General features: G+C 35.7%; 1 protein-coding gene and 1 long non-coding RNA gene across 7 annotated transcripts in view; one reads left to right on the forward strand and one right to left on the reverse strand.

Annotated features, from left to right (window-relative positions):
• usp15 (ubiquitin specific peptidase 15) overlaps window positions 1-12,563 on the forward strand; it is a 64,861-nt gene extending 52,298 nt beyond the window's left edge. For 5 of the 6 annotated variants that reach the window (XM_003221181.4, XM_003221182.4, XM_062982544.1 and 2 more), the window contains 10 exons: window positions 64-158; window positions 439-630; window positions 1,210-1,325; window positions 2,352-2,624; window positions 3,920-3,990; window positions 4,879-4,994; window positions 5,849-5,998; window positions 7,104-7,207; window positions 7,292-7,380; window positions 10,718-12,563. In XM_003221181.4, the coding sequence (XP_003221229.3) occupies window positions 64-158; window positions 439-630; window positions 1,210-1,325; window positions 2,352-2,624; window positions 3,920-3,990; window positions 4,879-4,994; window positions 5,849-5,998; window positions 7,104-7,207; window positions 7,292-7,380; window positions 10,718-10,903 (1,392 nt within the window). In that variant the 3' untranslated portion in view covers window positions 10,904-12,563. Of the gene's footprint in view, window positions 1-63; window positions 159-438; window positions 631-1,209; window positions 1,326-2,351; window positions 2,625-2,714; window positions 2,854-3,919; window positions 3,991-4,878; window positions 4,995-5,848; window positions 5,999-7,103; window positions 7,208-7,291; window positions 7,381-10,717 lie in introns of those variants that run through there. The other variant, XM_062982545.1, reaches the window with a different exon arrangement.
• LOC134299517 (uncharacterized) lies at window positions 33-1,316 on the reverse strand. Its single transcript, XR_010006738.1, has 2 exons — window positions 1,180-1,316; window positions 33-578 (listed from the first exon to the last, which is right to left on the reverse strand). It is a non-coding gene; the product is annotated as an uncharacterized LOC134299517 (long non-coding RNA).
• Window positions 12,564-17,301: the final 4,738 nt, after the last annotated feature.

Consider the following 17,301-nt stretch of genomic DNA (forward strand, 5'->3'; position numbering starts at 1 on the left):
TACATTTAGACAATGACTTTTTTAGATTCATAGCAATGAAATATTAATTTTATTTCTTTGTAGATGATAGTTACAGATATATACAATCATAGGTTCCATAGGATATTTGCAATGGATGAAAATCTGAGTAGTATTATGGAGCGTGATGACATCTATGTGTAAGTACAAATTAAAATGTCCCAAAAAAGTTGTGTTTTTATGGTTTCTAGTAAAAGATTGGTTAAAGCATGGGTTGTAAATGAATCTCTTTCCACAAGCTGTTAAACTGCTGTTCTCATAATTGTGAATGTTGATGCAACTTGCAATCCAACACAATTTGAAAATCATATATTCCCCATTGCTGGGAAAATAGCAATATTTAAATATATGCTGTGTTCTTTCCTCCTTTTTCCTCTTTCTCTCTCTTTCCTTTTACATTTTTGGTGGTGGCTGTTTTAGATTTGAAATTGGCATCAACAGAACTGAAGATACAGAGCAAGTTGTAATTCCAGTTTGTTTAAGGGAGAAGTTTCGGCATAGTGGTTATAGCCATCATAGCGGTTCCACACATTTTGGCCAACCTTTCCTTATAGCAGTGCCTAGAAACAATACAGAAGATAAGCTGTATAATCTTTTACTCTTAAGAATGTGGTAAGTATACAAGAAAATACTTGCACTTTTAGTTGCATTAGAACATGTGGGCTAAAATCCTGTTCATGCTGTCCATCTATGGACAACACAAATCTGAAAGGAGATAGACTCTCATGCACATTAATAATCTGGGAGCATCACAGGTCTTTGTGTTGTGTGCTGTGCCACCATCATAGTTAGACTGCTTTTTCTATTTAATTGATTATCTGAAGATTGGCCTTTAATTTTAAATAGTTTGATGTTCACTGTATTCTTAGCATATACTGTCAAGTTGCTCTAAACCCATTTAATAATAAGGTATTTTTGAGAGCTGTACCTAGAGTAGCTTTTGTTTTTTATTTATTTCATTATTTCATATATTTTGTAGCCACTCTTTAATAAAGTAGCCTTCTGATACAAATTAAAACATACTCACATACACTCATACAATATAAAATAAATAAACAATAAAAGTTAATATCTTTTACGTTTTTGTTAATTTTAGAGTCAGAAAACTTGATATAAGATAGAATATATATACACACACACACATAAACACATCAAGAGTACCTTGTATAACTGCTGATCCCTGTTTTCCAGCCGATACGTGAAAACCTCTTCTGAAACAGAAGACACTGAAGCATCCTTGCAGTGCTGCAAAGATAACGGTATCAATGGCAATGGCCCAAATGGAATTCATGAAGAAGGATCCCCAAGTAAGGCTTGAATTGCAAACAGCTGCTTACAACTGTGTTGGTCATTGGAGATAATCTGAAAAGTTGGGAGCGTTTAACCCATTAGGTGCTTCTCAACTAATTTCTCATCAGCCCGTAGCACTTGGTGTGCTAGTAAGGAGTTATAATCCATCATCATTTGGAGGCCTGCACTTTGCTCTCCTCTGCATTAAAATGGGTTGAACAATGTAGCCCTCTAAATGTTGCTGTCGTTCCCATCATCCCCATCTATCTTAAACCAAGAATTTCAGGATATATCTGAAATTATCTGGAGGGCCACTATTTACCTGTATCCATTCTAAGTGATAGATATAATCCTATTGGGCTTTTTACTTATATACACATTCAACAGATGCTGAAGTATATAATAACAAACTTAAGTGAAAAGGATGTTTGCAATTGTTGTGGTTGGTATTTTCTGCCAGGTCATCTAATCTATTTTTAATTCACATGGTAGTGTCTTCAAGTGCTAAGATGTTAAGTGTATCAAAATATCAACAGGCTTTAACATTTTATATCAGATTAAAATTAATTTAATACATGATTTCATGTAGAAAACATGTCTTTTTACTAATTGAAACAAGGAACTGCAGCTACATGTATTCTTAGTCATTTATTTAAACAGTGTTGAGATTGAAATGACATAGTCAGTATGTGATTGAATCTGAATCTCAACTTATACTACAAGTATTTTCCTTACAGCAAAAGATAGATATTTAGTAGAAGCTGCCCCGTGGTCTGATAGTGCATCAGGATCCTCATAAACTAAAAGCCCAGTTTTTTGTCCAAGGAAAAAAAATTGAAAGCCAGGAGGGAGCAGCAGAGCTAATTTTTGATCTGCAAGGTCATATGAATACTTCTTACATATCTGACATGTGCCAAGAAGAGTATCACAAAGGATCAGAGAGAAGTACAGACTCACAGTTGTGGATGTGTATTTTGGCAGCTTCCGTTTACTAAAGGTATAGCAATGTATGTTAGAAGGTTTCCCTGTATTCTCATTTCCAGGTGAAATGGAAACAGATGAGCAAGATGATGAATCCAGCCAGGATCAGGAACTTCCTTCTGAAAATGAAAACAGCCAGTCGGAAGATTCTGTTGGTGGAGATAATGATTCTGAGAATGGGTTATGCACAGAAGACTCCTGTAAAGATCAACTTATAGGGCACAAAAAACGATTGTTCACATTCCAGTTTAACAGTTTAGGCAATACTGATATCAATTATGTCAAAGATGATACAAGGCATATACGATTTGATGACAGGCAACTTAGGCTAGATGGTAAGATTTTCTAGTGAAATAGATTTGATTCTGTTCAGTTATTTCGTTTAGAACAATGTATTTATCATTTCATTTCCCTGTGCCTTTTAGGGCAAGCCCTCACTAAATGGCTTAAACAAACATGTTTTTATAAGAAGAATAATGACTTAACGAAATAAGGTCTTCACCCCATGCCAAAGGACTTCAGAGTAGATGGTAGATGAGATTCCACAATTGTACTGCTACTAATGCCAAGGCACTTTGGTCAGTACTAACCCTGTGTCTTTCAGACAGTGGCAGAATTCAAAGAGAGGACCTCTCAGAGTAGAGATTAGCAATGTACAGGCAAACACAGAGAAATCTCCAAAATTAAAATCAGATTGTGTACCTTTGACAAAGGACCACTGTAATAAGGTCTGTTCTGGATTAGAATCTTACAGGTGTGTTTGAACTATCTGCAATTTCCAAAGTTGTCCCTATGCATAATGCATCATACAGGGTTTCTCAAAAGTCGTCATACATAAGGAAAGTGGGAAATTATAGCTAAATATACCTTTGATTATATAATATTCGTTACAAAATTTAACAAAATATTATCTATGTGTTGGCCACCTCTTTCTCACACACATGAAGTCTTTTGCCCCAGTTTTAAAACGTTATGCAATTACTTGCATAATAACAGATATCTTGGGGAACACATTCCAAGATATCTGTTGTTATGCAAGTAATTACATTTCAAATGCATTCCTTTAAATGATCTGTGTTTCTAATCTTTTCCTTGAACACCACGGCTTTTTAGTGGGCCCAAATGTAAAAGTCGAGTGAGGAAGGATCAGGGGATCTTGCAGGCCATTCCAAGGGCCACGGCGACCAATCCATATATATGGAGACTTTTTGGGACACCCTGTAATTGTTTAATCGGACGTTGCCAAAGCATGGAAGTCTAAGATGAGGCTGTCTCTTTCCATGTAGTATCAGTAGCTATTGTACTAGACTTACAACAGGAAAAGTGGGCAAGAATTAGGCATTTTGGTCATTTTTTGGCAGTTTTTCAATTCTAATGAATCTAGCCCATTTATGATTTTAGTACAGTTCTAAGTTATTTGACTTGCAGCTAGCAGGATTCTAAAGCATATTTGATTCAGCTGACTTAACTTTTTTAAGAGTTGTGGTTAAAAATAATGTGGATCACTGTTTTGTGATTTTTTTTTACTTAGAACTCAATAGACAATGTTTTGATTAGTCATCAGTTTAAAAAATGTTTAAAATTTAAATAAGTGCAGCATTTCTAAAGGAGGATTTTATTAACTTTTTAGAAAGATCTTTCTTGGCTTTGGATTGGGATCCTGAATATAAGAAAAGATTCTTTGATGAAAATGCTGCTGAGGTATGTAACTTTTAGCAAAAAGATGATACTATTTGACTTTTTTTTCGTGTCAGGAGCAACTTGAGTCGCTTCTGGAGTGAGAGAATTGGCCGTCTGTAAGGACGTTGCCCAGGGGATGCCCAGATGTTTTGATGTTTTTACCATTCTTTGTGGGAGGCTTCTCTCATGTCCCTGCAGGTGTCAAATTTACGGTATCTGTATCATAGCTTGTATTTTGATACACATTGCCCAAAGGACTATCAGGAGGTTTACCATATTAGCTTTAGGGACATTTCTTCCCTTTTTATTTTATCTTCTATTTTTTTTTCTCTGCTCAGGCAAGAATAATAGTAACAAAGCAGAGCTTGCTTTTTTTTTCTTTTTCTTTTTTGAAGTACTTATACAATTGACACTTGAGTTTTAGAAGCAGTTTGCCAGGAATGTTTTTAAGTTTTGTTCCATTATTTTGCAAATTTTTTAAAAACCAAAAACAAATGAAAAGTATCATGCAGTGACCAATGTGACAAGCTACTTCTGTCTGTTTACAGTGTTAACTACTAACTAGTAAAGCGTGCTTTTGCACTTTTATTTTTAAATAGTAGCTTTTCAGGTCTGTTTTTAAAAGTGAACCAAGGATGTGATAGGTGAATCATTTACCCCATGTTGGTTACCCAAATGCCCCCTTTGAAATCAGCCAAATTTGAAATAAAGAAAAAGGAATCCAATCCTATTGGACAGTAAACCTCTCAAAATGTTTCATAGTTCATTCATTAATAAAAAGATTTAATTTCCCTTCTGGGGTAGTTTTTCAAATTTGGGAGCATGTAGTCCTTATTTACAGCAAGACAATATCACTAAAATGGGTTTTGTTTCATTTGTTTTCTTAACTCAAGAAATACTTCTCTTTAGGATTTTGAAAAGCATGAAAGCGTGGAATATAGACCTCCAAAAAAACCCTTTGTGAAATTAAAAGATTGCATTGAATTGTTCACAACAAAAGAAAAATTAGGTGCTGAAGATCCATGGTAAGAACAAAATGTAGAATGCATTCTATCCATCATATATCTATGAATGTAATTCTTTACTTTCATCTACATGGTAAATTTTGACTGCTTTAGAAAAATTAGTCCAGAAATGAAATTTATTGGAAAATGAGAATTTCTACTAAACTTGAAAACTGATGTTTTGGGACAGTGTTTTTGCAGTTTAAAAAAAGAGCTGTGTATTTTAGGGACTTAGCTCCGTAGGCCAGGCTGTGTTGCAGGCTGGTTAGCAGCCAGCTGCAACAAATCACTCTGACCAAGAGGTCATGAGTTCGAGGCCAGCCCGTGCCTGCGTCTGTCTCTGTCTCTGTTCTGTGTTAAGGCATTGAATGTTTGCCTTATATGTGCAATGTGATCCACCATGAGTTCCCTTCGGGGTGAGAAGGGTGGAATATAGATACTGTAAATAAATAAATAAATATTTGCCCTGTAAAGTCCTGCCAATGTAAGTTGTAGGGAAGAGAGATGTGTCCTCAAAACAACTCCCTCTGCATATGAATGACAGCCACTCATCTACATGGGGCTAAGTTTCAAAAGTGGTATATACTAGTTGGTTATTTGCTTTGTATGGATTGCTCCTCCTCCTTATCTATAGAATACATAGGGTTTTTAGTCTTGGGAATGCTTTAATACTATAAAGGAAGGCAAGAACGAACTTACAGTATATTTAAAGAGTCCTGGTTGTCTCTTCATTAACTCTTTGAGCAGTACCATAGCATTCAGTTTCCACTGGCTTTGATAGAAATGCATACTCGCCATTTACTGACCATACACTCCTACTATCATTTTATATCAATTTATAAAATGTTTCAAATCTAAAATGTCTTTTCTTTTAGGTACTGTCCAAACTGTAAAGAACATCAGCAAGCTACCAAAAAGCTAGATTTGTGGTCACTGCCGCCAGTATTAGTAGTTCATCTAAAACGTTTTTCTTACAGCAGATATATGAGAGATAAGTTGGATACTTTGGTTGAGTTCCCAATAACGTAAGAGAGCCATATCTAAAATTATTATATTTGATGTTCAATTTGATGTACTGTTAATTAAAAAATCAGTAAATTATATCAGTAAATTAGCAATATTAGCATTAGTGCCCTTGTGAAATTAAGCAAGGCAAGTGGCTACAAAACAGAGGGCTTCTTCAGTGATGACAGCCCATCTGCCAAGGGGCCTCCCCAAAGGAGCTTACATTGTATTTTCCCCACATATGTTTTATTTTGGTTTCATTTGTTGATGTAGAAATTAACCTAAAAGTTATTTAGTATAATCTCATTCACTCTTCTAGATAGCAGTGAACATAATTCTCAAACAAATTATGGTATATTCACAACAACCCAGTAGAATGGGTTAGACATAGGTCAACCAGAGCTTCATGGCTTAGTGGAGACTTGAAGCTGGGTCTTTCCAGTCCCATTCTAGCTTTCTAATTATTATATTAGCTTTATCCTGTTTTTTTCTTTGTGATTGGGCACCCAATACATGTATCTTGTTTTTTCTTATTAACTTTATTTATAATGTACCTTTTTCTTTAGAAATGGGACTAATAGTTGCTTACAACATTAAAATAATCTAGATTATAATAAAATATAGACAAATGCAATCAGATTTTCATTAAAATGTAACTAAATGGTCCAATTGAAGGCTGAAGCATGAGGTTTTTAGATAAATGGATCTAATTTACATATGTTTTAATTTTTATAATGTATTTTAATGATGTATTTCTATAGTTTTAATTGATTATATGTACTGTTTTTGTTTTATTATTATGTTCTTGGCATTAAATGTTGCCAACTGTTGTAAGCCGCCCTGAGTCCCCCCCGGGTGAGAAGGGCGGGGTATAAATGCTGGAAATAAATAAATAAATAAATGATTACAATTAAAGCAAGTTACAAAAATGAATGGATACAAATAGTGGGATGGAGTCTTAACCCTTGGAATAACATCTTAATTATAAAAGTTTTCAGAGAGGTTCTTATTTTGCTTTGCATAAAGATTTACTGTCATTACTTCATCTCAGTGAGTTGTTTTTTGTAGTGAAATGGAAAAATCGCCAGCCATTTCCACAATTAATTTAGACTGTTCCTTTAACAGAGATTTGGACATGTCAGAGTTCCTTATTAATCCAAATGCTGGGCCTTGCCGCTATAACTTGATTGCTGTGTCAAACCACTATGGAGGCATGGGAGGAGGGCATTGTAAGTAACTTAATTTGTTTGTAGATTGACACCTTTTTATTCTGTTTTCAGTACTTTTAATAAAGCATTTTTCTCTTATCCTAGATACTGCTTTTGCAAAAAACAAAGATGATGGAAAGTGGTATTACTTTGATGATAGTAGTGTGTCTACTGCCTCTGAGGAACAGATTGTGGCAAGTATCTTTTATCTTAAAAAAATACCCATGCCCAAGAATAAAAATTAAAGCATACCTGCTTATTCCTTATTGAGGATATCATTTGCAGTAATACATAAGAGCCTTTAGCATAAGATATATAATTAATACCCCAATAAAGATCATCCTTGTTACAGTATTTTTTACTTTTATGAATAACAATGAAAGAGAATCAACTAATTTGAAATATGGCACTGGTAAGGAGCTATACAGACACCATGGACCGCCAAATGGACAAATGAATCGGTTCTAGAAAAAAATTAAACAAGAACTCTCAATATATGCCAGGCTGATTAAATTTTAGGACAATATATTTTTGATATATTATAAGATGATAATGGAATGCAATGGAAAATGGGGAAGGTACCCCATTACAGATAAATATATTCAATTACGAGAGCCACAGGACTGAGTTTGAAAGACCTGAGCAGGGTTTTTGATTACTAGGGCTCATGGATAGCTTTTGTTTATAGGGTTGTCATAAATCAAAACTGAATTGATAACCAACAACAACAATAGAACAATTCCAAAACATACAAATTGTAGTCCTTGGGTGAATGCAACAAACATGGTGATATAAAAAGGCTGTCCAAACAAATATGTTTTACATAAAAAAGAGCTACAGCAAAGATTAATGATCTTACTCTGTGTGTGTGACATGAATCTAGATACTACAATAAAAGCAAGGGCCAATAGAAATCTTTAAATTACTTTGAATATTCCATTAAGGCTGTGGATACTTACCACTGTAAACGTATTCCTAAAACAATGTTTGTGTACTTTATCATATAGTGCCTTTTAGCAGAGAAAAGCAATAAATATAATTGAGAATGAAATGTTTATGGTAGATTCTTAACTAGAACATAGCTCTGTTACCAGAAGCCCCCACTGTAATGCTGCATAATTTCTCATGGGCTTAGAATATTTCCTCTGGTATTCTCTAGGTACAAAATACGTTATTTTAGCATAAGATATTCCAGGTACCTGCTGATTTGTTGGGGGGAGCCAGAAAAACTTTTTGCTTCCTGGCTGTTAAGAACAGAAAATTCTATAATTATATATGTCCTGAATAAAACTTGGCCTAAGATGGAAACTGCATATGTCTGTACACTAGTGGATTCACTAATTTGATACCATTACACCTCATTTGATCAAATATTCCTTCAGGTTTTCTACCAGAGAGCTTTTCATCATGCAGCAAATTGCTAAACAATAGAAAAACCATGTTACCTGACACAATTATTTTTTCTTTGAACATTCAGAGATGAGAGGGATAAGACGATATATACCATATAGAAAACGTGTAAACATAAACATAAATTACTGTTAAGCCTATTTGTTTGGTTTTAAATGAGCAGTTTAGGATATACTTTCATTAAGAGAACATTATACCAGCTGACACAGCACACGTACACATTTCCTCCTCTCAGCTGCAGTACACACAGAATACCAGCATTCCTCTGGACCAGATTTAGAAAGAATGTGGGGTACAACAGGAAGCACAGAGTTCATTCTTTGAGGGTATAGGTCTACAGCAAAGCTCTGCGTTGGGTTGCACAAATATACATGGCATGAAGCAGTGAAGCAAAATTTATACTCTTAATGGGGAGAAATTCTGGCAAATAGTGTGTGTTATTCAGCTATTTAGGAGAATGAATAATGTCAACATCATGTACAGGGGTCCCCAAACTTTTTAAAAAGGGGACCAGTTCACAGTCCCTCAGACCGTTGGAGGGCTCGACTATAGTTTAAAAAACAAAAACAAAAAAACTATGAACAAATTTTATGCAGTGCACACTGCACATCTTATTTTGAAGTAAAAAAACAAAAACAGGAATACAGCCTCAATGTTAATCATAGTCATAATAAAAATAATAAAGAGGGTTGGAAGAGACCCCTTGGGCCATTTAATCCAACCTCTTTCTACCTTTGTGCACCAAAAGCAATAGCAAAGCACCCCTTAATAATTATTAATTAAATAATATTTAAATTCCGTTATAAATAAGCAAAGCTTTGGAAGGCACGCACCAGGTGAGGGAGGAAACAGGAAAGGTGTGCGCCTTTCCCTCCTGCCCCATGCCGCACATACCTTCCTCGGCAGCGGCAGAGGGAGCTGCCGCTGCAGGGGCTAGATAAATGGCTTCAATGGGCCGCATGTGGCCCCCGCGCCTTAGTTTGGGGACCCCTGATCATGTATGATCTCAAATGGAGCCATTTTCAATTGTTGCATCCTGGCAGATGTTTCTATTATAGATCTTCCTTGGCTAACTTTCTATTTTCTGCAGACAATCTTCTGTTGAAAGTCATCCTTTGCTTCACATCACCCTACTGAGCATGTTGACTTTTAATTATTTCATGATGTGAGATGGGACTTTCCCCACTGCTCATTGGCTTGTAGCCAGATTCAATTCTTCAGCTTCCTGCTTTGTTCAGCATTCAGTATCTTTTGCCAAGTGTATTGAACTGGCATTTAAAACGAAGATTATATAGGAGAGATCTGCTATGCCTTATTCGTTTGAAAGCTTGCACATTTCAAGCAGAACATTTAAACTTTACAGCTCCATTTCTCTAATTTTGGGGGGGGGGGGGGTTGCCGAATGTCTACCAAATTATTTTTGGGAAATCTAACGCTAAACTGTAATTCAGACATAAATGGTTTCAAAAGCATCCAGCATTCTTCTTCCTAGGAAATTGCAAAAGTAAAAAGGAAAAATAAATGCACATACACTAAAAAATTCACCATAAACAGCATTACTTTGGTTACCACATAACACAATGTACAGAAGCAGAAGTAATGGCTTTATAGTTCTAGAGTTTTACTTCCTTGAACTCAAAATGTTAACTGCAACTGTATGAGCAGTTCCATTGAGCCTGCATTTCATTCACACTACTTATTTCTCTTTTGCTGCATTTTCCCGCACTCTTTTTCTTTATGCTTTCACAATCAGGCAGCTTTCATTCTTGCCTGGCCACCGGTTGCACATTCATTTTCACAGAGAACCATCTGCCTCACCATGGAGTTCTGACCTTGTTGGTGCCTTGATAGTTGACTGCAGCACAAGGTACACAACACTATAGATAAAAGGACACCTCTAATTCCCCCTTCCCTCTGTGGCTGCTTGTTAAAACCAGGTGACTCTTTACTCCAGTAAGAAATGTTTTATGTGACATCCATGGATGGTGAAACATACAAAATCTTGTAAAAAATGTCAACTGTTTCTTTATTTTTGCAATAAGAATAAGACTTTGAAAACAAAGATTGTGGAAGCTGTTTATTTAATAATTCCTACTAAATTTGCTTTTTCTTATTTTACAGTCCAAAGCAGCCTATGTGCTTTTCTACCAGAGGCAGGACACAATCAGTGGGACTGGCTTTTTCCCTCTTGATCGGGACACAAAACTAGGTGCTTCTGCTGCCACTGGCATCCCATTAGAAAGTGATGAAGACAGTAATGAAAATGACAATGATATAGAGAATGAAAATTGTATGCACACTAACTAATGGAAGATCTAGAAGCCATACAGAGAATTAACTTCCTTGTGGGAGATAACTATTGAAACATTGAAATTACCCACCAAATTAAAAATAAAATCTGAGATGGGAAATTTCAGATGACAGAATGTAAATCCTTATTCAATTTTAACTTGTGCAGTACTTGAAGTGAAACACAATGAAAACATTAACCGAATTTGTCTCTAATAACTACAATCTTGTATTCACAAGCTATATATAGGATATCACAAATAAACCCCTTTACAGTTTCTGCTGCAGTTTGAATGAATTATGGTTTCTTTGTTTTGGATGCAATGCCAACAATTTGTAGATTTGGTTTTTGTCTTAATACCACAAGAATATTACTGCAGAGCCTGTATCTTAGGGTGGGTAAAGTCCATATACCTAAAAAAAACTTTGTCCAGTATATGTGATTAATAAATGCAGCAGTATTCTTGGAACACCAAATTTTCAAGTTTCTCCCTGAAATAAATCTTGATTAAAAAGAAACATAATCATGATAGAAAATAACTTGGAAAAGGTGTTTTAACCTTTTGTGATATAAGTAATCTTCCAGAATATTATGTTCATCTTACTTCTGCTGTGGAACAGGTTCTGGATTTCATGCTGCATTAAGGAATTGAATTTTTCAATTCAGTGTAAGTATCCCTCATTGCTTGTTGGATCTACTTTGTAAACATAATTCCTGTTACCTTGCTTATAAGATGTGCGTAACTTTAATCTGGTGTCAGTCCAAAAATTTTAATTGTGCTGTAAATCCCCTCCCCCCATTTTTGGTAGTTTGACAGTTTACAAACTACAAACAGTGTAATAGGGTCCGATTTTTAATAGTATACTGTATTCATAGTAACGACTGTGCATCAAGCTTAGATGACTTTTCCATATAACTTGCCTTCAAATTGTTAATGGGCAACTGGTTTAAAGGTAGGTCTGTTAATTTTTCATGTGCGTTTTTGGTGGAATTCACCATAGCCTTACATCTTAACTCAAAAGGTAACTTATTATAGAAGAATTGGCATTTGCATGTTCAAGAGTCAGAACCTGTACAGTAAGTAGATAAAGCATACATACCTTGAATTGGATTTTAATTAAATGTGTTCAAGGAGTCCGGGATGCCAAAAATAAGTGTGTCAGTTTGAAACATTTTTATTTGCTGCTTTCCCTTTGATAGTTGGAAGAATGTATTGTTGGTTCATATACAATACTGCCTTTGACAGGAGCTCCCTAAATGTGGAGGCACACTTCACATATCTACTACCTGAAGTCCCACCATTGTTAAAGCAAAAAGTATGATCTTCACTTGAACTAATCAAATACAATAGGTTATAAATTGTGTATTGTAAATAAAGTTCACTCTGTGAGTGCACATTTTGGTAAATTATTTATTTATGTTAGCATTTAAAAGTTTAAAACTGCATTTGACCAGGAAAAAAATTAGGTTTGTGGACATGGCTTTGCTTTATACTTTGATATTAAAAACTGGTGTTTCATCCTGGTATTTTCAAGCTGCTTTCTGTTTTTTTAAATGTAAGCTAGCCTCCTGCATGACAGAGGTTAAAAATTGTCTGCACTTGAGTTCACTTGGGTTTACATTTGAAACGCGCATGTTTTATTTATAAAAATTTCAATAAAGCTATTCAAGGCCTTATTTAGTCTTTTCTATTTTTTACTGGCAATCTCTTGTAAACATTGTCACATTACCAAGAGCTGTGAAAAAGTTATATCCTATAGTAGAAGATAAAAATGACTGAAGAAATTCAAATTTCAGCTGTCTTGAAGGAGTGAGAGGTTGATAGCAATACCAATGTGTGACATACTGGAAAGGCCTGTGGTATTTTTCTTCCTGAAACAAATCTTTCTAAACTGGAGCTGGCTTTTTTCAGTGTGTATGACAGCAATTGAGTTTGCATTCTATACAAAGCTTATCTGGGCGTAAACTCAATTCCATTGAACTCAATTGTAGACATATATAGGATTGCACCATGTGATCAAGGGAAGAACCATATTGCAACAGAGAGCACATGTTTTGAAAGCAGAAAAGACCCAATTCAGTTAAGTCAGCTTCTGCAACCGACGCTATCTGGAATAGTTCCCATGGTTTGAAGCTCCCCTATCAATGATGTAGAATGGAAAATTTCTGCTGTGAAAAAATTAAAATTATAGGTCTTCAAAAATATTTTTCTTCAAACTTCAAGACTTGTCCTGGTGGAACACATAGTGGATTGATTTTGCAGTCCTCTTGAGTTAAGTCTCGACTATAACTTCCAGTTTTGTTAGGTGATTAATTTTGGCTTGGTTTTGCTCTTTTTCACACTATTGGCTCATTTTGTTTATGATCAACTAAGACCCTCAGATCAATTTCACATGTACTCTTTTACATATACAACTTCCAAGCCATCTTATTTTGTACATCTGATTTTTTTACATTAATATAGAATTGTATATGAATTATTGATTTATTCATTTTAATCCAGTTCCCTAGTCTGTTAAGAGTCAATCTGAAACCTGATTTTCATTTCTGAGGCATGGTACCGTGTAGAAGTAATCACTCCTTTGACATTTACATGTGTTATTGTGCTGCCAGAATTTAAAAATGGAGGTCAAGGTGTGTATGGGAGGTAAATATTTATTATAGGAACTTTGAAGCTTGGCTTCATCTCCCCTGTATTCCTTCATCAAAGGCATCCATAAAGATGTTACGCTAAGTATAAGGCCCAATGACACAAAGAATCATTACTAAACCTTTTTGGACTTGGACTTATCAACTAGCTATAAATCCACGAACTGTAACATTTTCTCAGCTGGTCTGTAAGAATATCATATAAAAAGCCTTACTGAATCAAGATATACTGATCCATACCAGTTATCTGATCTGTCAACCTTGTAACATAATTTTAAAAATGGGGAATAGTCCAGCATTGTTTTTGAGAAACCTAGGGAGACACTTATTATTTATTGTTTTATTGTGTAAATTCTCACAAACTGACTTTTTAATTACCTGCTGTAGAATCTTCCCTGCATCAAATTTGTGAACACATGAAAAAATATAACCATTGCCCACTACAATCATCCAATTCTCAAAAAAAAAAATATCAGAAACTGAAATTTTGAAAATCTTTGACCTACAAGCTACATTTACAAATATACACATGCCACCACTTCTATCCTTCATATCTTCAGAAAACCCTATGAAGACACTATCCTTTAAATGTTCAGCCTTTCCCTGGACCTGTTTTAGACCACACATATCACATACAAATGTGTACATATATTATATGCAATAGATAAATATATATTTTCTGCATGTGTGTGTGTGTATAACAGAAACAGGTAGTAAATTTTATTACAAATATAATGTACTATTTCGTTTTTATATTGCCCATTCTTCTATATACAGTAGAGTCTCACTTATCCAACATTCTGCATTATCCAACACATTTTTGTAGTCAATGTTTTCAATATATCATGATATTTTGGTGCTAAATTCGTAAATACAGTAATTACAACAGCATTAATGCGTAATGAACTACTGTCAAATTTTCTTTTTCTGTCAAATTTGTTGTATAACATGATGTTTTAGTGATTAATTTGTAAAATCATAACCTATTTTGATGTTTAATAGGCTTTTTCTTAATCTCTCATTATCCAATATATTCGCTTATCCAACATACTGCCGACCCGTTTATGTTGGATAAGTGAGACTCTACTGTATCTCTATTTCCTTTCAACAAAGCAATAGAAAATACAATGAGTTATTTGTACATATATAATGGGTATTGGTTTGCAGTATTAGAAGTAACCAGCATTTTTAACTAAAAGTGAAATTCAGAAAATCAATATTCCATCTTGCATCAATGCCATCTCCATTTCTCTAAGTTTGAGTTGTACTTTTATCTGTATGTATTCTTATCTCATCGTACCTCAACATACATTTAAGATTGCAAGGTATAATTAAACTCTGTGTGGCAGGATGTAATTATAATACTTTAGTTGTTAGTTTGAGTGGCCATACTAAAGACAAAACTATTAGTCAGCCATGTGCATAAATGATACACATAAATGAAATCCTAATCATGTACTTCTGCATATGATTTTTCTCAAGTCTTTTTACTGAAGTCATCTACTTCACATGGCAGTTTACCTCACAAGATGATATTTTTAGAGCCATGTTGCATATTAGCTTCATGATTACTTTTTAATATTTTCAAGATATGGATGATTTAATCTATGGATGCAGAGGACTTATAGTAATAAATAAAATATATTGATATTTGCAGGTGCATGGGATCTCTGATAACATCTCCACATACATTAGGAAGGCTTGTGCCCTAGCCAGCAAAGTCAGCTAACTCCAGACCTTGGGTGCATAGACACAGTAAAATTAATGCATTTTGGACCAGTTTAACTGCTATAGCTCAATGGCTGTGGCTTCATGGGCATTGTAGTTTAGTGAGGCACCAGAACACTCTGACAGAAAAGGCTAAAGACTAAAACTACAGTTCCCAAGATGTCATGACAGCCATGAGCCATGACTGTTAAACTGGTCCAAAATGCATTAATCCTGCAGTTTCGATGCACACTTTGATGCATATATTCAAACGTACTTTTCTGGCATGTAGAACTTCAGGTCTGTAGGTCTCAATTATCTTTTTACTAGAAGGTTGAAATTGTACCAGCAAAATAATGACAAACAGGGAAACAGACAAAGAACGCATGGATACGATTTTGGTTTAGTTTGGTTTGATCTCAGTACAAAACTTACCTTGCCCCCTTCTTAATGCAATCTATTTCTGCCCTCCCCCTTATAAAAGGTAAAGGTTTCCCCTGACGTTAAGTCCAGTAATGTCTGACTCTGAGGTGTGGTGCTCATCTCCATTTCTAAGCCGAAGAGCCGGTGTTGTCCGTAGACACCTCCAAGGTCATGTGGCTGGCATGACTGCATGGATCGCTGTTACCTTCCCGCCGGAACGGTACCTATTGATCTACTCACATTGGCATGTTTTTGAACTGCTAGGTTGGCAGGAGCTGGAGCTAACAGCGGCCGCTCCCGCTGCTCCTGGGGCTTGAACCTGGGACCTTTTGGTCTGCAGCTCAGTGCTTTAACGCACTTTGCCACCGGGGCTCCCCCTCCCTTACAATCAATCAAAATACCTTATCAATCTGCTGCAAATTATAGAAGTCTGGCAACAAAACCTAATGCCTTCCATCCACTCTCATTTTAAGACATACCCAAATATTGAGGTGTGTGCGTAAACATATAATGCAGAAAATAACACTAATTTCACATTCTAATAAGACCAAACAGGAAACTTCCCTGTAGCTTGCGGCATGAGATTTGTCATTTTGTTACACTGCCAAAATTCCTTATTCCATAATCTGTTCCAGTAAGAAAATAAATATCACTGGGCTCTAGTGCCTCAGGGAAAACATTAATCTTAGAACAAAAGCCAGCCACCAGCTTTCTATGCCAACTTCCTTTACAAAAATTTAAACAGGCTTTCACAGAACAAGTGATGTTCTACATGGGGCTAACATGCCTGCTTGCAAGGGAAGACACCAGTATCAATATATGTAATATTTCTTATTTATAATTAAAAAAAAACATCTGAATTTCATGGAAATGCAGTGTGGGTGGTCTTGGCCAAGTCACACTCTTTCATCCTCGGCAAAAGGCAAAGACAAATCCCCCCCTCTGAGCAGCTACCCAAGAATACCTGGTAATAGGTTTACCCAATGGATGACTAAGTCATACTCTCTCAGCCACAGGGAGAGGCAAAGGCCACCATTCTCCCTGAGGAACTTTTGCTAAGAAAACCCTGTGATGGGGGTGCTCATAAATCACACTTTCAGCCTCAGAGGGATGCAAAAGCAACTTCTCTCATCAACTCTTGTCAAGGAGCCCCCCATGATAGTTGGCCCAGTGAGAAAACTCTCTCAGCCAGAGGGAGACAAAGTCAACCCTTCCCTCTAAACAGGGCTATAGCCAAGGTGTGTGTGTGTTAGGGGTTCAACCCCCCCCCCCCTACATTTTTAAAATCTGGTTTACATATGAATTTTAACTGGTTAACCAAATTCCCATGTGTCCACTGAAGTTTATGTCTTGAGTGTCCACTGAAATTTATCGATGGAGCCTTATTTCTAAATTATTTTGCGTTATGGAACTACTCTTCATTAGTTAAAGTCTCCCACCCCGATTTTTTTTTTTCTGGCTATGGCCCTGCCTCTGGGCAATTCTTGTCAATGAAATCCCATGACAGGTTCACCCATTCTCAGTCTCAGAGAGCAATAAAAGTCCCATCATGATTTCATCCAATGGGTAAAAGGTAAGGTAAAGGTTTTCCCCTGACGTTAAGTCCAGTCTTGACCGACTCTGGGGGTTGGTGCTC

The sequence above is a fragment of the Anolis carolinensis genome, chromosome 5 (assembly GCF_035594765.1).
Source record: "Anolis carolinensis isolate JA03-04 chromosome 5, rAnoCar3.1.pri, whole genome shotgun sequence".
Classification (NCBI taxonomy): Eukaryota; Metazoa; Chordata; class Lepidosauria; order Squamata; family Dactyloidae; genus Anolis; species Anolis carolinensis.